Source organism: Crocodylus siamensis, chromosome 3 (assembly GCF_052110815.1).
Source record: "Crocodylus siamensis isolate JL-2025a chromosome 3, ASM5211081v1, whole genome shotgun sequence".
NCBI classification, from domain to species: Eukaryota; Metazoa; Chordata; order Crocodylia; family Crocodylidae; genus Crocodylus; species Crocodylus siamensis.
The window spans coordinates 155,738,312-155,761,090 of NC_143397.1; the positions used below are offsets into that span (position 1 = coordinate 155,738,312).

A 22,779-nucleotide genomic window follows, 5' to 3' on the forward strand; every position below is an offset into this window, starting at 1 on the left:
TACGTTTACTCTTTTCAAGTGTAACAATTGTGTATTCCATACTTTCACTGCATCCTTTGAAGGCAAACAAGCTGTATGTGGTAAAAAAAAATCGTTACTAAAGAAAGAGCTTTACAAATTTGAATGTCTGGGTACACCCATTTTTAGATGCTAGTAAAAGGATTTATATGTTAAATTAGAACATAACTCTGAATGTATCTATTCATTATAGTTTTTGGCACTCTGTATTTGAAAGGAAAAGTACTTGAAAAGTCGGCTATAGAGTGGACTAAATTAGATGGCTGAAATGGGTTAACATTTCTCTATTGAAAAAAAGTTTGCACTAGAAGCTAAAATGTCAGGTGGCAAAGGATTAAATTAAAGCATTGCCAATATACCCTTTAAATTAATGTTTACTTTAATGTTTAATATTTAAATTCATGTTTAAATTAATATTTAAATTAATTCAATATTACTCATATAATAAAAATTCCTCTCATCTAATTAAAATAAAAATAGAAGCATTCAATTAAATAAATGTGATTCTTTTTCTTTTCTAGAACAGAGTGCTATTGATATTGAGTGTTTAGCTTGAAAACAATTAGTTATTGATAGTGATAGGAAAGATTTTACCTGTTAGTGTTTTCTGGTTTTGCTGATATACCTATCTCATTGTAAGCTTTTTCCTTAAACGAAATCTCACTACTCTCATTACAGGTAAATAAGATTATATAGTTGCATCATACTCATGTCAGTTTTATTTCATATAGCTTACTGGCTGAATACTTGTAGCCTGATATTCTTATTGAGCCAAACCCTGAATTTGTAACCTGCTTAAAACTACCAGTTAGTAATATGAGAACAGTTTATCTGTAGAATTTAGCCACAGGTTGGGGACAACTGAAAAATGTAAATTAGTGTTTTTCAAATCAGAGGCATAACAAGGTAACCAGTCATCTAGGGCAGCTGTGATGCGCAGGGGCAGCGGTAACTTCCAGCTGTCATCATGCCACTGGCACCATTATGTGACTGCAGTTGCATCCTTTTTTTTTCTGTTCTTCCCTTGATTCCCCCCCTTAAAATTCAGTGCCCAAGGCAGCTGCGCTGATCACCCCATCCTAATTATACTACTGGTTCAATTATTTTTTCTGGGAAACTCAGAGGGAAAGCATTCTCTAGGTTTTACTAAGGGCACCCATTGAAATGCCCAGACATTTGAACAACCACAGATTAACTTATTCTATGATTTTTAATGTGTCTCCCAAATGTACAACCTTCTTTTCAACCTTTTCAATAAAGAGCTCAGCATTTCCAAAAGCTCAGCAATTTTCCTGACCTTGAAGAAATAGTTCCTTGACAGAATTTGGACAGCTTTTCCCTAAATGATATTTATAATGAGTGTTATTGTAGGTTTGATCTGCTGCATTAAATCAGTGGTCCATATTTTTTGATAAACCCCCTTTTGGATCCTGAAGGCATGGCATCCCAAATAGCGTAACTGGTGCTGACCCAATTAAGAGGAGTTTTGCACCTATGGATTTATGCAACTCAGAATAGCCACAACACAAAGTTCTCTGACAGCTGAACCATGGACTAGATAGTGTGTTAAGGCTTCAGATATAGAGTCTGTATTGGGCAGCTATATATTGCTATACCTGGTCAGTAAGAATAGAAACTTAAGTGACTATATGCCAGTAATAGCCATTGAAATGATGATCCCAAATGTGTGACAGAAAAGTATGTATAAAATGCTATGTGAAAATCACCTATGGATTGAAAAATATAAGGGCCAAAGGTGTTTAACCTGACGTCAAATTAAAAATTGTATGGAGAAATCTGTTAAGACTTGTTTCATATGCAAAAAACTCCCATCTAAATCAAGCATAAAAGACCCATATTAATTGCACAAGAGAAAATGATCCTGTGGGTCAAATAAGACATCCTTTTTATGTTTTCTTAAGGAAAATATATTCTGAAGCAGCTTTGCTAGAAGATTGTCCAGCTAGACAAGTAATTGGTTATGTCAAATCTAAGTTTGTTAGATAGCTAGCTACTGTATATTATAGTAATATCTGAAAACACATCTCACTTTACTGGGCATGGATTTCATTTTACTCTGAAGTATGAAATGCAGAAATGTTACCACTAGGTCCCTATCTTCAGTCCACCAGGTTGGTACAAAATGATGTTAAAGTAATAAAGCACCTAGCTAACAGGATTGTGGAGGAAGACTGCAGTCCACATATATACCTGTTAAATGTCAGAAAGTTGCCAGTGAATCATGGATTGTTACTAACTGATGTTCTCTTCCTCAGAAAACTGTAAATGAGAATGTCAAAGTCACTGGGGACTTAGAGAAGTATTAATATACTCTTTAAATAGGGCACAAGAAAATTTGATATGATTTGACATCTCAAGAGCTGCTATTGATTCATGAAAATGATTGTGCATTTCCAGGGGTGGATCCAGGGTCCAGATGCACCCCCCTTCTGCTGCTGCTGCTGCCATTGTCTTGGCTGATCTGGGCACAGGAGGTAGAGTGCAGAACTGCTCCTGCATCATGCCAGCTACTGGCTGAGTCTGTGTGGGATGCCAGATTCAGCAGGGGACGGTAGCAGCAGTTTGCAGGTTGCCCTGCCCAGGACCTGCTCCCTGCCTGCCCCTCTCCAAGAGGCTTTCGCTGGAAACAGGCATTGGAAGGCAGAACCTTCAAGCCAATTCCACTGCCTCTGGATGATGCAGGCACTGGGGGAGCCCCACAGTCGATCTGACCCACTCCAGTCCTATGCTTCAGGGAGCAGCTATTTGGAAGCTAGGCTCACCTGGGGATAGTAGAGGCAGCAGCACACAAGTTCCTGCTTCCAGCACCTGCTCCTAGCCAGTGGAGGGTATGAGAAGGAGGAGGCAGGCAGAGAGCTGGCTGTGCCAGCTCTTCATGCAGCCACTCCCTGTAGCCACTGGCAGGGCAAGCTCTGTGCCCTGCCCCCAGTCAGCTGGGGACAGTGGCAGTGGTGTTGGTGGGGGTATAGTGGGCAGGTCTTCCCCCTTCTCATTTGCTTATTCTCTGCCTAGCTGTCTGGTGTCATCTGCCAACCGCAGGTTCTGCAGTCACATCTCACCCCCGTTTGCCCATGGTCTGGTGGGTAACATGTCATATTCCTTTTTAGCAAATCCTGGATCTTCCCATATGCATTTCTGTAATGTAAAGACTGATGGCCATTCAGTATTGCCAGAAAAGGGTTCCCCATAGTCATGTGAGTTTATTATTAGTTTATGAGGTTTTTGTTTTGGAAGCGAAGATGTGGTATTGCAGAAGGTTGCTCTGAGGAATGAACTTCCAAGGAAAAGATTCTAGGTGCGGTACTGTAAAGCTCCTCTTGTTACAAACAGGCATTTGAAAATGGACACAGAGTATAGAAATGAGCATCTGTAAGTACTTTAACATAGAAAGGGACACAGACCTACTTACACTACCAATATGCTAAAGAAGTTGGTTATGGCCAGGGACCAGAGGATGTAGGCTTTGTGAAGTAAGGCCCAGAAAGGGAGAAGTTATTGTTTCATATGTTATTTATGGCCATTGAGTAAAACATCTTATACATTGTGGAGTTGTATTTGTTTTGGTGTACTAAATAAAACCAAACTTCTCTGAGCAAATATTACTGGCAAGTCAAATAGGCTGCAATGGTGACCTACCTGATCAATCCAAACCTTCAGTGATTGATTAAAAAGTAGCACACATCAAAGATGATTCACTATTACATCCATTCTACTGAAGTTATATAGTATTCATAATTTACAGTAATTCTGTTCCTTTAATGCATGTATTCAGAGTTTTTGTTGCTTCTCAAATTTAAATAAAAAATTGCTACAATTTTACAAAAAAATAATAAATGGTACAATTCAGCTAGCATTTGGTCTTTCATTATTGTGATGATAAAACAAACTTTAAAGGTGACAAGACAATTGTTTAAATCATACTGCAATCAGACATATAAATTGTATACACTACAGTTGCAGTGAAATGTTATCAGCTGTGCTGCTAATGGCATTGGCATTTGTGAAAACATCTCAAAACTCAGAAGAAACTCTGTTAGTGTGCTGGCAGGTGTTTTGTTTTATTCCCCCCCCCCCCCCCCCCCCCAACAAATAACATGAAAGTGGTGATTGGTGAAAAAAGATCTAACTGAAATTTTATGACAGAAAAGTTGAAAAAAAAGATACAGGAGTTGTTTTCCAAATTACTGTTTTGGCAAGAAAGAAAGCCCCCACAAAGCAAAGTGTGATAATGTGCGCGTGTGTACATAAAATACTAAGAACCCAGTTGTCTTCTTAAAGTCAATGGGAAAACTCACCTAAACATATGTCTCTCTGAACCAACTGATCAGTATAGTGCTACCCTGCTCTGTTCTTTCTCAGATTTCAGGCTAACTTGGCTAGCTATCCATTCTCTACAGGAAAATCAATGGGAATCTTGTTCTTGGCTTCAATGAATTATGAATCATGAGCATCCAGCATGACACAACATGTTGTGCACAGTCATTTTACGTTCCTGGAGGCCCCTGGGAGTAAGTAAGGCTGCTGGGGCCAGAAGAGTTGCTGGGCTCAGCCTCCCGTACCCAACCTGGGGCAGCGTGTCATGTGCGAGAGCATGTGTGGAATGGGTATTCCCCAGGGACAAGTAGCAGTGGCACACATTGTGCCACTGCTCTTTGTTCTCAGGGAAACACACATTCCTACTCACAGGGACGCACCCATAGAGGTATCATTTTAACCCACATAATTCCTTTCCATTGTATACTGTTTTATTCTATCACATTTATATTTATGATAGCAAATTCTGTTTTCAATTGTCAGCAAAACCAGCAGCATCAAACATGAAAAAAGCCCCCTCTACATGTTAACTGGTTATAGACTGGCTACGCCTACAAAGTAACTATCACGCCATAAGAAGGTCCATATGACTGTAAGGTTACAGCTGGAAAATGTGTAATGACTTTATAGCTGGTTTCTATCCATATTTAATTTGTACATGTAGCAAGGTAGCTATGCCCCCACAGCTGGGAGTCCTATCAGCTGATGGGACTCCCAGCTATGGCAATGCATGGGGTGCTGCCATGGCTGTGAGTCCTTTCAGCTGTTTGACTCTCAGCTGTGGGAACTTGCTGGTGCAAGGAGAGCCCAGGATGGTGATCCCAGGCTCCCCTTGCACCAGTAGAAGGTGTAGTTGGATCTGATGCTGGATCCCACAATAACGCCTCCTACTATGTGTGTGTAGCATGGCAGAAGCCACAGTTGTGTGAGTTGTGCATCAGATCCCACCATGCCTTTATCTGAATGTCTAGAGAGGCCCTTAGTGTGACAGAAAATAGAATTTAAACTAGGAATGAGCCAATATGAGCTTGTTACAGGGCTGTTGGTTGTAGCCATGTTGGTCTTAAGACGTATGCAGGCAAGGTTCTTTGGATAGATGTGATATCTATATGAGCTTGTGAATTTTGCCTTGTTGTTTGAAAATAACAGGCAACTAAAAAGTCCACATTAATAGCCTTTTCGTTCTGTATTAACATTCTTTTGGAAAAAGAAAGAGTCCCCCTGTTTGTTTTTTTTTCTTATATGGTTGGAATGTAAAAGAGGACTGGAACTAATCAAAGCCTGCAGCAAAAAGTTCCATGCCACCCATGATACGACTGCATTGGGTGAATGACTCAGGAAGTAACAGTAACAGTGACGAATATTATCAAATATTGGGAGATCATATTTTGGTAACAGCAATGAAAATTACCTCAATTATTCAGTGGGGCATGAAAACTGTGATCTCTAATTACATCTAAATACTAAAAGAGGACACTATCTGAGATTTTGTTTTTATCTCTTTTTCCTCAGATGAATTACAGTCTTTTATTTATTTATTTTATTGGCAAGGAGTTGTCAGGGAAGATTAAAACGTATTTTCAAACTATCTTTCTTATGGAGAATTGAATGTGATGTAAATATAATTAGTTATTAGCTATGATGATGAGTCTGATGATAGAGGCTGTCCATATGTTCCTATCAAGTCTCATAGTGGATATATGGATCCATGTTGCTTGGTTACCAACAGGCATACTGGTAAAACACTGCATGCAGTCCCCTGCAGAAGATTTTGATTATGTTCCTGATTTCATTGTTACTACAGAATAGTAGGATGTTATCAGTACTCTCTCTTTAGGGAAAGCCATGTACTTTTTTTATTCAACTTCTGTGTCATCCTTCCTAACAAAGGCTCAAGGTGGCTTTCAATATGAAAAAAGAAATAACTTAAAAACTGGGGAGTGCAAAAGACAACCGAAACAACTTAAAAGGAACTAGAACATCAAGATAAAACAGAAATCCTTTAACCAACATCACAACAGTGGGAAGATGCATGGAATGCAACAGGGAGAAACAGGGAGCAGCATTGTTGGGGAATGCGGTGCAGAAGGAACTGTAAAGTGGAGTGGGGGGGCGGGGACCAGGAGTATAATGCATTGGGGTAGGGCAGTGAGCAGTATTGAGGAGAAGGGGGTGCACAGAGCAGTGAAGGGAGCACCTGGACATGTGGTGAAATGGCAGCGAGAGGGAAATGTGGCCTCGGGGACCCATGGCCCCAGCTGACTTGGGTCTGCCCTGCTAGTATGGCCCCCAGCCACAGCTAAGTAGTCAAAAAGCCTAAGGATGAAGTGATTCAATTTTCACAGGCTAGTCTAAGCTGTAAGCAAGCAAAATATTCACTTCTGATTCTGGAAATGCAGCCACATGCCTGCAGTGGCTCAAGCCAGAAGCCATGGGGCACTTCAGAAAGGATGTGGAGAAGCTTGAGAGAGTCCAGAGGAGAGCCACATGCATGATCAGAGGTCAAGAGAAGAGGCCTTATAAGGAGAGGCTGAGGCATGGGATTCTTCATTCTGGAGAAGCGAAGGCTCAGGGGTGACTTGGTGGCAGCCTATAAGTATATAAGGGGTGTGCATGTGGAACTGGGAGAACATCTGTTCACCAGGGCACCACAAGCGAAGACAAGATCCAACAGTCATAAACTTCAGGAAGATTGTTTTAGATTGGACATAAGGATAAACTTCTTTATCATTAGTCTCCAGAGTCTGGAACAGGCTCCCCCCAAAAGTGGTGAAAGCACCTACTCTAGATATCTTTAAGAAATGCTTGGATGCTTATCTTGCTGGGGTGATCTGACCCCAACTGACTTCCTGCCTCTTGGGCAGGGGGCTGGACCCAATGATCTTGCAAGGTCCCTTGCAGTCCTAATGTCTATGAAATCTATGGCATCTCTTAGAGCATGCCTCGCTTCTTGGCTGGAGCAGACAGCTTGGGCCAAAGCTAGTTCTCCTACTCTGCAAGCTGAGGTTCACAGGGGAGGTGCAAAGCACCCTGGGATGCTGGGAGATGGTGAGTAGCTTGAATAAGGAGGGGATCTGGGACAGAAGTTCAATAAACCAATTAAACCTTAGTTAAGTCTGATACTACATCCATCCAGGTTTACCTTAAACCAGTTTCAGCCATTTTGAAAGCAGTTTATGTGCAGTGAACTTCTGCTGTGTTACAGATTTGAACCGGTTTCTGGCCACTTATATCATTGTATGTGTAAATTCTGTCCCTACACTAAGAATTTGGACTGCCCTGAGACAGATCTGGCAGTAAATTATCACACTTACTCCCTTCCAAAGATTATGTAGATACCCAGCCAAGGGGTGCACCAGAGAGGGTATGCTTCAGTGATCCACAATTTCTGTTGTGCTGCTTTCATACAGGAGTGAGAAAAGTCCATTCAAGATTAGACAGTGTGAATTGGCTTTCCACAATGTAACAATTCTACAGGTAGAGAACTGAGGCTATGATCTTGGCTCTCTCCACCCATTGCTCCCTATTTTCAGCTTCGTCTGGCAGAGGCATGGAGTCCCTGCTTTATTCAGATCATGCTATTGTGAGAGGCCCCTGAGCAACTGTGAAGGGATTTGGGAGGGTGTGGGGGGAAGTCTCTGTTCTGCACAGCTGTGCAGGATCTGATCAATCTAGCCTCAGACTATTGTGATTGACTGACAGGCCACCTGCATGTGGCTTGCATAGATAAGGTAGGGCACTTGTTATTTTTTTAACTTGTTTGCAGCTGCTTCTAGGGGTGCCCAATCTAGACTCTCCCATGCAAACATAAACCCAAAGAATATAAAAGAGAGCTGCCACCTCACCAGTGCCCTGTACCTTGGGTTAATACTATGTAAGAGATGAAGGGAAATTAGGAGCTCCTCTGATGATTGGTACTACTAATAATATTAACAGTCAGTTATCAACAATACAGTGATGGGGTAAAAAGAATGAAGATTTCAAGAGCCAAGGGTAGAAAAGGTGCTGAGATAGTATTCATGTGCAAGAAAGGAAGGGAAGAGCAGTCAAGGGAAACAGAGGAAGAAGAGAACAGGTAATAAGGAATATGACTTGATAGACAAAAGTAGGCAGTGAGATTTTTTTTTTTTTTGGTTTCTTTTAAAATATATTTGTCACATTAACTACAGCTAAAAATACCCCAATATCTTCTAAAGATTCCTTTACCGTGTAACCAATAACTGTAGATGAGTTGGGGTGGATGCTCATGAATGAGAGAGGAGCTAACTCTCGAGGCACAATGTTTATCAAAATACCATGGGAAGAAAATGACAATCCCTGAAAAAGCAACGTAGTAATACTTCCACTAGTAATGGGTGAAAAGGAAAGTGCTGTAGATAGAGGTTGGTGAAATAATATTTTGTAGGTTGTGGAGCTTGTGAATTAAAGCAAAATGTTGCATTTTATAGATCAGCAGAACTAAAGTTTTCTTAGCTTATGGTTGCTTTTCCGAAAGACATTCTGACTATTCTGGAATAAATCAATACAATACAACCAGTAATTTGTTTTGAACAAATCTTCTCAGTTATACTAACTGGTGTATCAGCTCCTCAGGAGAGAGGAATATTGCAATAGAGCCTGGGGTAATAGCTAGGGTATAAAATTGACCACAAAGAGCTCTGAGTTTTGGTTATGACATTGGTATGCTATTACTCTGATCACTTACCCACTCTGAGCCTTGATTTCTCTATATGTAAAATGGTAATATTAAAATTTATAAGAATGTTATAGAGTGTAACTAGTGTTTGGGAAACAACTTTAAAACCTGGAAAGAAAGGTACTATATAATGCCCCCCTTCCCCCCCTCCATTTTCCCCCTAAACCCCACAAAAACCTATTTTCAAAATAAGGATCAGACAGACAGAAAGAACCTAAACAATCTAGTTTTCATGTACTGAGTTATTCATGTATCAAAAGCTCTCTTAATATTAGCATTATCTGAAACGAGTTCATTTGTAAAGAATGGAATGGTGAAATGCATTATGATATTTTGTCTGAATCATTAATAGCTAATTTGGAAGCATACTTTGTCAAGTAACAGACTGCTTAATACTGCCATACATTTTAAGTCATTTGTGTACATGGGCGAGGTGAAACAAAGGTTTCTCTAGATTCCCGGGATATGATGCTTATACTTTATGCTAGGCTATAAAATGTAGTGAATAGGCCCTGTTCTTCTGTACATGTAGAAAGCTATTAGAAGTGAATGGGGGGATTTTTTGTGTGAAAGATTCCCTGGAGAGGGAAGTATTCATGATTCTTAATTCATTTTAAGCTTTCTTTTTTCCCTCTCTCCCTTTCTAGTAAAGATTTAGGTTTGACATACATTCTGCTGGATACTGGGTTCACATACATACATACATACACAGGTTTTTCTACTCTTTCTGCCTTACTATAGTTTTGTACAAAAAAATTATAATGTGTGCTAGATATTTTGAGCAGTCATAAAACACACATAATGTACCTTTTAAACTATTATTTATTATCTGTATTACTGGAATGTTTACTTTTCTTTAATCTACTAGAATTTTTTTCTTGACACAATTTCTTTCCTGACTTAGTCTTACAGACTTCAGTGAATGGTAACTCTAAACAGTGCAAACCATTTTTTAAATTTTTTATCATGAATTAGATATGTTATTACATTTGATGATATAGCTTAAAATTATGTGGAACATGTAATCTTTTCTTTGTCAACATTGTGACCATCTTCAAGTCAGTGTGTGGCAACTACTGAGGCATTGCCCTCCTCTCCATCACTGGGAAGATTTTTACTCACATCCATCTGAATTGCCTCCTTGCCCTTGCCAAAGATGTTATTCTAGAATCCCAGTGTGGCTTTAGACCATCATGGGGTACCACCAACATGACTGTTGCAGCACGCCCGATTCAGGAAAAATGTAGAGAGCAACAACGGGAGCTGTTTACGGCATTCATTGACCTAACCAAGGCCTTCAACTCCATCAAATGTGAAGCCTTATGGAAGGTGCTGGCTAAGTTTGGTTGTCTACTGAAGTTTATCAGCATACTCAGACTACTCCATGATGAGATGACCACCACAGTCCTTTGCAATGGATCAGAGACAGACCCATTTACCATCCATACTGGTGTCAAGCAGGGCTGTATCATCACTCCAACCCTTTTCTCCATCTATCTTGCTGTGATTTTGATTCTCGTCTGTAACCACCTTCCTCTCAGTATTGAATGGACAGTCACCTTTTCAACCTGTGGTGCCTTCACAGCAAAACAAAAGTTAGCAAGGTTGGTAACATTGACCTTCAGTATGCTGACCACTGTGTTATCCTCGCACACACTGAGACCAATTTGTAGCCCACCCTTGACCTTTTCTCAGGTACCTATCATAGCCTGGGACTCTCTCTTAATACTGGGAAGACAAAGGTGCTCCATCAGCCTGCCTCAGCACAAGCTTCTCCCCTCCCCCCACAAATTACCAAAGGGTAGAGACCCCCTTGAAAGCATCAAGCATTTCTCATGCCTAGGCAGCCATCTCTCCCCATTAGTCAGTCTTGATGTAGAAATTGAACATAGGATTTGCTGTGCCAGTGTGTACCTTGGAAAGCTGCTTTTCCATGTCTTTGCCAACTGAGATCTGTAGTTGGAAACTAAAATCCTGGTCTACAACACAGTGGTTATCCCCATGCTCCTCTGTGGGTGTGAAATGTGGGTGACATGTCAAAGCCATCTTAAGCTCCTGGAACTGTTCCATCAGCGTTGCCTCAGGAAAATTTTTTGCATTAGATGGGAAGACCACTGCACCAATGCCAGCACCCTCTCTGCAGCTAAGATAACCAGCATTGAGGCAAAGATCATGAAACATCAACTCCACTGGTCTGGCCACTGGGTAAGTATGGCTGACACTCATCTCCTGAAGCAAGTCATCTCCTCTCAACTCAGTCATGGAAAGTGGAACGACAGAGGACAGAGAAAGCACTACATGGACACCCTGAAAGCATACTTTAAGGGTGTCATCAACCTTACCAGCTGTGAAGTGCTTGTTTGTAACGGGTTTCAATGGCATTTCACCATACATCAAGCTACAGCCCACTTCAAAGAGAACAGTGTTGCTCAGAAAGCCAAGAAATGACACAGGAGGAAGGAAAGTGCACAATATCCTGGCCAACAGTTGCTCCCCTCCTCCCCACTCCTGCCCCTCCCGAGGCACCATCTGTCGTATCCATGGAAAAAGTTGCAGAGCACAGATTAGATTCTTCAACCATCTTAAGACTCACCAATAATGCTCCCTGCCCCCCGCCCCCAGCAGACATCATCCTCATATTGAAGGATAGCCAAAGATAAGTTTTCTAGAGAGATGTATATGAAACATTGTTAATTTAATCCCTGTCAAATCATAGCGTTCTTAGTGTAAAGGCTTCATTTACAATGACCGAGATGATGACCAGATTGCCTGAGGAAATCTGGAAAGGTAAATGAATGGCTCCCACATTTCCACTTGTTGAATCAGTGGTGCCAACATATCTTGGAGTCAACACATCTTGACTCTGGGAAGGGGGCATCAATTATTTACCTTATTATTTTCTGTGCAAGGTACATAAGAGAGCAATTCAGGAAGGGATTTCTCATCTCTCTGCCCAGGTTGGATGATAACAGGACACTTCTAAAAAAGGGATGCATTTAGTAGTTTCAACTGGAACTGAGGGATCATCTGGACTAGAATTCAGGGATAGATGCCATGTGATGAAAAATAAGCAACATTCATTTACTGTACCAGTATAAGAACATAAACATGGCTAGTGGAGAGTCGCTCTGATTGTTCTGATTAAAATTTAGCGTCTATTTTTCAACAAATGGGAGTAATATTGTTTAATGATTCTTCATGTTTTGGTTCACTTCTTCTTTTCTAGATATATTTACGATTCCTGGACTATGAAATGCAGAATTCTAATGAATGCAAAAGGAATTTTGTGGCTGTCTATGATGGAAGTAGCTCTGTAGAAGATTTAAAAGCTAAGTTTTGTAGCACTGTTGCTAACGATGTGATGCTGCGTACTGGTCTTGGGGTAATTCGCATGTGGGCAGATGAAGGCAGTCGACACAGCCGATTCCAGATGCTCTTCACATCTTTCCAAGAACGTAAGACTCCAAGCACTCTTTCAGTATGTTAAATGATACAAGACTCATAAACTGCTAATGGTGTTTTCTTCATGCAGAATAAGCACAGAAGGATGTTGCTTAACAAGCTAAATAAGTCACCAACACAATTTTTATTCCATATGTATTACACTTTGTGATACTTTGTAAGATAGTGGATAGAGTACAGGACTGGGAGGTAGGAAGTCTTGAATTTCAGTTCTTACAATGATTAGGTCTTTGATTCAGACAAGCTTCTTAATTTTTCCCTTTACTTAATACGAGGAAGATATTGGGACAAATTTGCTCTTTAGAAAGTGCTTTGAGATCTTAATATGAGCGGCACTGGAGAATTGCAATATTATTTTAACATACTTGATGCATATGTACTCATTTGCAATATTTATGTATGGCATTATCCTGCTAAGTAAGATTACAGGTCCATCCAACCTTAGATGTCTATTACATTAAAACAGTTGTAATACACTATTTGCTGTGGCCAACAACACAAAAGGGAATGATATAGTTAACATCCTGTAGTTAGCCACCTTTGACTTTCCAGTACAAATGGCCAGCCATCCACAAACATTTGTATCAATTGGGGTTTTCATAAGCCTGGTACAAAAATGAAGACCATGTCTCTAGAATCATAGCAAGCTGCTTTAACATGCTTCCCACTGCGGCCCACACCCGCCTAGCAAGGAAACCTTTGATAATAGTGAAAAATATTTAGAAATACTCAGACTCAAATAATATTCACTTTAGGCAGCCCTCCCTCACAGTAATTTTTAAAAACAGCAATAACTTTTGGACTCGGACTTATTAGCAAAGAAAGAGTTGTTTCAAGGCAACAGTGAGAACATCCTCCAAAAAGACTGATTAATTTAAGCCAGTTTTGAAAGGAGAATAGGTTTTATTTGATTTAAAGATAATAACATGTTTTTATTTCCTCAGCAAAGGAGTTTATGTATATTTATTTACAAATTCTGATTCATATTAACTGTAATATTCTTTTTACTCTTGTGGATCACATCTGACAGGCAGAGTACGGTGAAGCAAGTGATAAGTACTCAGGGGGAAGGGTGGGAGAATAGGGAACACCAATATGAACAATAGCAATAATACGCGGCCACGCAGTAAAAGAGGCACAAGTGAAAGATATTTGATCTAACAGAAGGCCATCAATAGCTAAAATGTTCACATTCTTGATTTGTATTCTGTATGTACTCTGTGATGAAGCAATGAGACTTTGTTGAGATCAGCTTATGTGGTTCCTTAATTATGGCTCTGATTAAAAATTTCTTACACAGCCAAATGGCTTGGAACCATGTATATCAGTTCTCAAACATTTCAGTCTTAAGGCCAGTCTGTGTTCCTCTTGTCTGTAAATCATGCTAGTGTCTAAAATACAGTGAGAATCCTCTCTTAAGTTGATAATGCTCTTTGCTTGATTCTGTGACTGGAGAAGTCTTGAATATTCAAGGTCTGATTCATAAAAAAAAATAAAATCTGGATACTGTTACCTTAGAAACAACTGCACAGGCATTGGGGGTTCATTGCTTATAAAGAATTGAAGAGTAATGCATACTATTCCATCTTGACAGCATGGATTAAGCAAGTATATATTTGCAAGTCTTTACTATTCAAACATAAACTTTGGGACATTCAAACATTTCCCTGTAAAAGCAATGATTCAACTTATGAAGTTCCTTGTGCTGCAAAAAAAAATATATGTGACCTTCTACAGCTGAGGTATTGACATCATCTCATAAGTGATAGCATTGGATATTAAGCATCATTGTAACATGGTTTTGAATCTTTTCAGGGCATTTAGCTTCTAATCTTCCTCTAAACAATTAGGCTGCTTAGAGATGTAAAAAAAATCCCAAAATAGCACTTTACTTTCAGCTTGGTGCACCCCTGCACGTAGTGCAGTGCATGCCTGCAGCAAATGCCCAGTAGCTGATTGAATCAGCTATTAGATAAAAGTGCCAAAAAGCCATGTTGAAGTATGTAATATATACAGACATTGAGCAAGCTGGATCAAACTGTAAAGTGCTGGGTTTTGTTTTTTGGGGGGGGTTGGGGGGGGAAGGGGGCATGTTTCATGCCTGTCAGTGGCCTTAATGACATGCCAAACTTTTACTATCATAGTAGTAAGGACCAAATTCTGCCTTTAGGTGTCTACATGCCTTTATAGATTTCATAGACATTAGGGCTGCAAGGGACCTCACAAGATCATTGGGTCTAGCCCCATACCAAAGGGGCAGGGAGTCAGCTAGGGTCAAAGGATCCCAACAAGATAAGCATCCAAATGTTTCTTGAAAGTGTCCAGAGTAGGTGCTTGCACCACCTCTGAGGGAGTCTATTTCACGCCTTGGGGTCTTGGACAGTAAAGAAGTTTTTCCTTATATGTAGCCTAAAATGGTCTTTCAGGAGTTTTTGATCATTGGACCTTGTCTTCCCTTGGGGTGCCCTGGTGAACAGACATTCTCCCAGTTCCTGATGCACACCCCTCATGTACTTATAGATTGCCACGACCCCTGCTGCCAAGCCTTTGCTTCTCCAAACTGAAGAGTCCCATGGCTTGCAGCCTCTCTTCATAAGGGCTGATCTCTTGCCCTCTGATCATGCATGTGGCTCTCCTCCAGATTCTTTCAAGCTTTTCCACATCCTGTCTGAATTGCAGAACCAAGAATTGGATGCAGTACTCCAGCTGTAGCCTCACCAAGGCCGAGTACAGTGGCAGGATAACTTTCTGGGTCTTGCTTGAGATGCATTTGTATATGCAAGCCAGAGTTTTGTTTGCTTTGCTGGATGCAGTATCACATTGGTGGCTCATGTTCATCTTGTGGTCAATTACAAACCCCATGTCTCTTTCAGTCATGGTGCTAGTGAGTGTAGCACTTCTGAGCCTATAAGTGTGATGCAGGATTTTTCTCCTGAGGTGGAGCACCTTGCATTTCTCTGTACTGAATGCCATCAGGTTTTCATCTACCCACCTTGCAAAGCTGTCGAGTTTGGCCTGGATCACCAGCCTATCCTCAAGTGTGGACACTCTTCCCCACAGTTTGGTGTCATCAGTGACCTTAGCCAGTCTACTTCTTACACCAGAGTCCAGATCATTTATAAATACATTAAAGAGTACAGGTCCAAGAATGGAACCTTGGGGGATGCCATTGGTCACTATGTTCCCTATTGATTTGGTTCCGTCAACTACCACTCTCTGGGTACAACCTTGGAGCAAGTTCCCCAGGTCCATAAGGCTGTCAAGGCTGCAGTTCCCCAATTTTGCCAAGAGGACATCACAGAACACCAGGTCAAAGGCTTTTTGAAGTCTAAATATATGATACCAACCTCTTCTCCTTTGTCCAGGTGATGTGTCACCTGGTCATAGATGGAAATGAGATTAGTCAGGCAGGACCTACCCACAAAAAAGCCATGTTGGCTATTCCTCAGAATGATGCCTTTTGTTATCCTGTCATTAATGAAGATTTCTTTGATGATTTCTTCCAAGATCTTTCCAGGGATTGAGGTCAAACTGATTGGCCTGTAGTTTACCAGATCTTCCTTCCTTTCTTGAAGATAGGCACCACATTGGTTCTGTTCCAGTCTTCTGGTACCTCACCCAAGTGCCACAAGTTCTCAAATATCCATGCTAGTGGCCATGCTATGGTGTCAGTGAGTTCTTTTAAAACTCTTGGGTGCAGCCAATCTGGACCAGTTCATTTGTGGGTGTCCAGCCTCTCAAGATGTTCCCTCACAAGATCAACACCCATGGTGGGCATATATTCACCCTTATCCTGGTGATCCTGCATCTTGCTATGCTGCATCTTGTCAGGCAGGGTGATCTCTTTGGTGAAAGACCGATGAAAGTAATCACTAAACAGATTGACTTTTTCCTGGGTGTCAGTTATCAGCTCCCCCATTTGGTTTAGTAGGGATCTGGTGTTGCCCTTGTTTTTCTTTCTGACTTCCGACGTATCTGAAGAAAGACTTTTTATTGTCCTTGATTTGTGTAGCCAGTTGGAGTTCAGTTACAGCCTTGGCTTTCCTAGTTCACTTCCTACCAGTGCAGACCTGTGCTGCATACTTCTCCTTAGTGGTGTTTCCTATCTTCCATCCTTTATAAGCTTCTCCTTTTAGACACAGGAGATCCATGAACTGGCCAGTTGTGGCCTTGGCTCCACCACGATCCGCTGGCTGGGAAACTGGCTCCGTGGTCGGACCCAGAGGGTTGTAATTGATGGCAGTCACTCATCGTGGTGCCCTGTGACCAGTGGGGTCCCTGAAGGCTTTGTCCTGGGACCCATACTGTTCAACATCTTCATTAATGATGTGGACATTGGAGTCAGGAGTGGACTGGCCAAGTTCGCCGATGACACCAAACTTTGGGGCAAAGCATCCACGCCAGAAGATAGGCGGGTGATCCAGGCTGACCTGGACAAGCTCAGCAAATGGGCGGATGAGAACCTCATGGTGTTTAACACCAAAAAATGCAAGGTTCTCCACCTTGGGAGGAAAAATCTGCAGCATCCTTATAAGCTTGGCAGTGCTATGTTGGATAGCACTACAGAAGAAAGAGACTTGGGGGTCATCATTGACCACAAGATGAACATGAGCCTGCAATGCGATGCTGTGGCTAGTAAAGCGACCAAAATGCTGGCTTGCATCCATAGATGCTTCTCGAACAAATCCTGGGACGTCATTCTCCCCTTGTACTTGGCCTTGGTGAGGCCGCAGCTGGAGTACTGCATCCAGTTCTGGCCTCCACAATTCAAAAAGGATGTGGAGAAGCTTGAGAGAGTGCAGAGGAGAGCCATGCGCATGATCAGAGGTCAGGAAAACAGATCTTACGATGACAGGCTGAGAGCCATGGCACTCTTTAGCCTGGAAAAGCACAGGCTCAGGGGTGATCTGATGGCCACCTATAAGTTTATCAGGGGTGACCACCAGGATCTGGGGAACATTTGTTCACCAGAGCGCCCCAAGGGATGATTAGGTCGAACGGTCACAAACTCCTGCAAGACCATTTCAGGCTGGACATAAGGAAGAATTTCTTTACTGTCTGAGCCCCCAAGGTCTGGAACAGTCTGCCAGCGGAGGTGGTTCAAGCACCTACATTGAACACCTTCAAGAGTAAATTGGATGCTTATCTTGCTGGGATCCTATGACCCCAGCTGACTTCCTGCCCTTTGGGCAGGGGGCTGGACTCGATGATCTCCCAAGGTCCCTTCCAGCCCTAATGTCTATGGAATCTATGAAATAATGTCTATGAGTTCCGTATTGAGCCAAGAACATTGCCAGGCCCTTTTACTACCTTTCCTATGGGCTGGAATGGGCTTCCCTTGTGCTTCAAGGATCACTTCCTTAAGGAGCGACCACTTATTGTAAACTCCCCTCATTGTCAAATCATGGTCTCTCAGGGCCTCGACAACTAGGCTCCTGAGCTTATGAAAGCTGACTTTCCCAAAACAAGAACTTCTGCATTTCTGACTGACTTGCCAGCTTTGCAATGGATAGTGAAAGTGATCAACTTGTGGTCACTGTCTCCCAGTTTCCCTTCAATTCTTAGGCATTTCCCAGGGACAAGAAGCCATGGCACAAGGTGTGCCACTGCTTCTTGTTCCCAGTGAAACAAATGTCCATGCTTGTATGGACATGGCCATTCAGTTCATTCAAAACCAAGAAAGAAGCAAACTGGAATTTCAGTAGTAGGGGTAGGTAGCATTTTGTTGTCTTTCATTTTAGGCATTGATTCTATAGCTTAGTAAAGATTCTGTAGTATTTTTAGTGTGTTATACCCAGGTGAAAGAGTGGCAAAATCCATATAGTCTCATATTTTATTATGGTACAAGTTATCATGAGTTGCTTTCACACAAGTTCCTTTACTTAATGTGATACCAAAGTTTCAGTGTTGGAAAGACATGCAGGTGCTGGTAAAGTTGTTTGTTACAAAAAAGTCCATGTACTGGTTTTGGTCTTTGTGGAAAGAGGTTAGTAAGCAGCAGGATAGTTTGCTGTCTTTCTCAGAATCAATTCTTAAAGCAGAATTGTTTTAAAAAAACAACACATTATGTTGGAAATGGAAGTTTAAAAAGGGTATTCTTGCATGCAGTTGATCACCTCTGTTTCAAAGAGATATATCTATAAATAAGATAGATTTACACTATTCACACCTTACATCACTGATTTCTCCTTCAATATTAGTACTTCTCTTCCAGTATCCTTTTCTTACTGTCTTGTAGGTCCAAGAACTCTACTATCACTGAAGTGCAGTGACATTTTATGACAGATGGGTTACTGTTTTCTTAATGTGGGCTCACAATATCTTACAAACAAGATGCTAAACCAACTATACTAATAAAATGAGTAGGCGAGTGTTGTGTGACTGAAAGTAGTAGGTACCTGGAATATTTATTGAGTTGTATTAGCACGTGTATTAGCAATATCATTGCGTCTTGTCCATTTAAGCTGTATCTGTTCAATTCACATTTCCATTTTACATATTTTAAAATTAATCTGGATCTTTAAATATCTTATGGCCATGTCATAGATATGTGTGTGCATGAGTGTGTATATGTACTCTCAATATGAAGTCAGTTGAGATTCAAAATAGTGGTTGGAGAAGAAAAAGGCAAAAAACCAGACCCAGGCATTTGTTTCTCTGTTTTCCATTAACTGTTTGCCATACTTTCTGCAACTCTCACAGTGATCTCCAGCCTGATTAATGACAGCTCACTCAATGAGCTTTGCTGCTGAACAGACACTTCCCCACTAACCTAAAAGAACACTCTCAGAACCTGGGTGTATCCATATGAGAAAATCCTTCTTAATGTATAGTAGACAACATATTTGTTCTAGCACCCCTAACAGGTATTTCAAAGTATTCCATCCCTCTCTATTCATAATTCAGCATAAGAAATATTTTTTTCAGTAAAGGTATCTCCTTCAATCTATGATCATCATAAAATACCATTCCTTTACCTATTATTTTGTCCCACTTCCAGTATAAGGTTTTTCTTAAAGCCTTGGCTTGCTTAAAAGAGAGCATGCTCCATCCATGTTCTTATTTTCTTTTTCTAAACACAAAAGCATTCTGATAGTGAGGCATAGACCAGATTGACTGGGAGAACAGAGATATTTTGTACAGTGCTGTCAGCCAAATCTCTGTTTATGGCTGAAGTAACCTGCTCAAAGATGATTATCCTAAAGTAAGAGCAAACTTCTAGTGCAGTAGAGCTATTGTAGAGGCACATTTCTAGCTTTGTTTATTCTGATAATGCAAAGGAACTTACTCAGAATAAGGAGCCGTTGTGTTAAGTAAGGTTCATACACATAATAAGAGACAGCATCCACACTGAAGAATTCACAGTATAAGCTGACAAAGCATTGGCTACTATCACTTCTTGTTGCCAGTGTAACAGAGGGAAAGTCTGGGGCAGCCTTGTGCTGTGCTGATCAACCATGATTATCAGCCTATTACTGCTATTTGTAGCCAAATTAAGTTAGACTGTGTGTATGTGTGTGTGTGCAACAAATCTGTATGTATTTATGATATCTGTGCACAAATAATATGTGTGTGTATACATGAATTTTGCATTTCACACTGTATGTTAAGACTGGACTGAGATTAATCTCCAGACACTTGAAACTTCCTAAAAAAAAATCTTTTTATAACTGAAATTTTCTACACATAAAGAACTTTTAAGCTGAAGCAAAAGCTATATTTGAACTGTAGACAGGATGACAATCAAATATTTATTTAAAATATGTTAAAACTGTTGTGCTGAAGAATAACTGGAAAATGGCTGTTTCAAAACTGAAATATTTTGATCTGTAGTGCAATTTGTAACCAAAAGTAAAATGGGCAGATGTTTTAAGTTCTGACTGTGGAACTGAGGCAGTACAGATAGAGTGTCAGCTTCTGTAGTTATAGTATTCATTGTCATTCATTGTTGTTATATTATTCATTCATTTGACTTCAAGGTTGCATCCATGTGAACCAGCTGTTTTTCTTGGAATGTAGTCATATGCAGTATTTCTGGATTACTGTATTTATGTGTACTATTTATAGGGTTATATGATACATATACATGCAAATAAAATGCATAAAGTACTACTGTATAGGTATACATTATATATAAAGATGTATGGTAACGCTTTCCAGTTGACTTCAGTGAGAGATGAACACGTGGTAAGCATCTGAGATCCTGTGAACTAAATATTTCTTGAAATTTACAGACCTCAGTTAGGTTGAATGCATATCATTTAGGGCAGTATTTTTTTTCTGAATGTTTCTCTTTTAGCACTTAGGGATGATTTTGCTACCATATCCACATTAAATAGTTTTGGCTTGGTAGTCCCATTAAATTCTATTGGCTTCCCTGTTAATTATTTGTACTAGAAATAATCTACCATAGAATCTTTTTTACAGTCTACATTTTAATTTTAATTTAAAAAGGCTCTCTAATTTTTTTTAAGGCACCAGAACTCACATGTACATCATACTAACCCTTATCAAAAGCTGCATTTACTCTGACCCAGGATGCCTTGAGGTAGCTAGAAAAGGAGAGACAGGTATTAAGATGCAATGTATTTTTTTGTGCATGTGAGATCTCTCTTTTAATGGTAGAAGAGAGAAGAACATATGACTTCACTTTATTGATTAATGACAAGTTTATTGTAGTGCGCGCTATTTTAACAATTTTAATAAGTGTAATGGAAGACATATGGTATGATTGACAGATTTTTTTTCCCTTGGGGTATGAGGAAAAGCAATCTCCTCATTCTTTCCAGGATGATGGGAAGAACACCTGAAGGACTTCACTCTGCTCTTGTAAAAAGAAAGGTGTTACTGTTCAGTGGGAATGTATGCACATAAGATTAATGCAAAGCAATACATTCTGGTGTATATCATGCCAGAGTTTACTGCTCCCAGATGACACATTTACATGTGCACTGTAATGGGATTGCAGCACATTGAGCTGGGTCAGAGCAACTGTGGCTTGCAGGAGGCCTGGGGGGATCAACCTCAGGCATGACTGGTAAACTCAAACTGTGGGGACGGGAGGAGTGTCACATGGGAGTGGATGGGAGGGGTTTGCAGCCAGCCGGGAGCAGAGTGGAGTTTGCAGCCGGCTGGGCACTCCCGGCTGCAACCTCCCCCCCTGCCCCCTGCTCCTGGCTGTCTGCAAACCTTCCCCAGCTCCCATGTGTTGCTCCACCCACTCCATCAGTCTTAGTTCACCAGTCACACTTGGTCATCCTGCCAGCCCTGGGCTGCTCCAACATGGTTCAACGTGCTGTGGAGGGGCTGTCTGGAGCATGAGGGTACTTCAGTATGGGGCTAACCAGCAGGCAATCCCACACTGAAGCACCCTTATGCCCCAGCCAGCCCTATCAATGTCTACATGTGCGTTTCTGTGCACTAAAGAACTCTGCCATAGTATAGTATTGTTTACTAGTAGTGTACTAGTAACAGTAACAGAGTTACTTATTTTCTTGTGGTCTAATAGGGCCGCATGTGTAGATACTGAGATTTTACTGTGGAACTAATTAGGCAGCTCCACAGTAAGTATCTCATGCAGATGCACCCATGGGATGGAATGGGGGAATAAACAGCCCCATCTGATCTGTTGTTATAATACAAAAATGTAGCACACAATTGAGTGAGGCATTTGGTTCACAGGGGGACTGTGCGAAATCTGTCCTTGTCAGAAGTAGGCAGGAAACACTTTTTTCTTGTCCAGGAAACCTTTTTGAAATACCAAAAGGAAAAAAAAAAGTCCAGTTCAAAATTCCCCAGATAAAACCAACCCCTCAATGTTGTTTTTCTTTCTGTTTTTTGTTGGGTTTTTTTATTTTTTCTCTCATGAAAAGAATGAGAGTTGGAAAGGGAAAGAGATCCCAGAATAGTGAATAGCCTAATGAGCACATCTGGGATGTGTGAGATCCAAGGTGAAGCCCTTGTCTGCCTCCTCCTGGCCACAGTATTAAAACTAGGTTTCCAGGCAACTAGTTTTTCAGGCAAATCATCTTTCTTTTGGGGGCTAAATAAATAATTAATTATACAAAATAGAACAGCTCCAACAACAGACACCGACTTTAGAGCCTGGTAGTTAAAGCACTTACCTGAGACATGAGAGAAAGGCAGAACAGAAGAAAGGAGGAGATAGAGATAGTACCCTTTTATCTACCTCAGTGATCCTCCCAGCTGCTATTCATGCCAAGCAGTCTGCCTGCATCTGCTGTCACTGCTGCTGCTACAAAAGAGAT

At 40.9% G+C, this 22,779-nt stretch overlaps 1 protein-coding gene across 1 annotated transcript in view; it reads left to right on the forward strand.

The window, feature by feature from the left end:
- Positions 1 to 22,779, forward strand: part of NETO1 (neuropilin and tolloid like 1) — a 109,643-nt gene that overhangs the window by 68,289 nt on the left and 18,575 nt on the right. Inside the window, exon 7 of the mRNA XM_090037298.1 lies at positions 12,276 to 12,504. Coding sequence (XP_089893424.1) covers positions 12,276 to 12,504 — 229 coding nt within the window. The remainder of the gene's footprint in view (positions 1 to 12,275; positions 12,505 to 22,779) is intronic.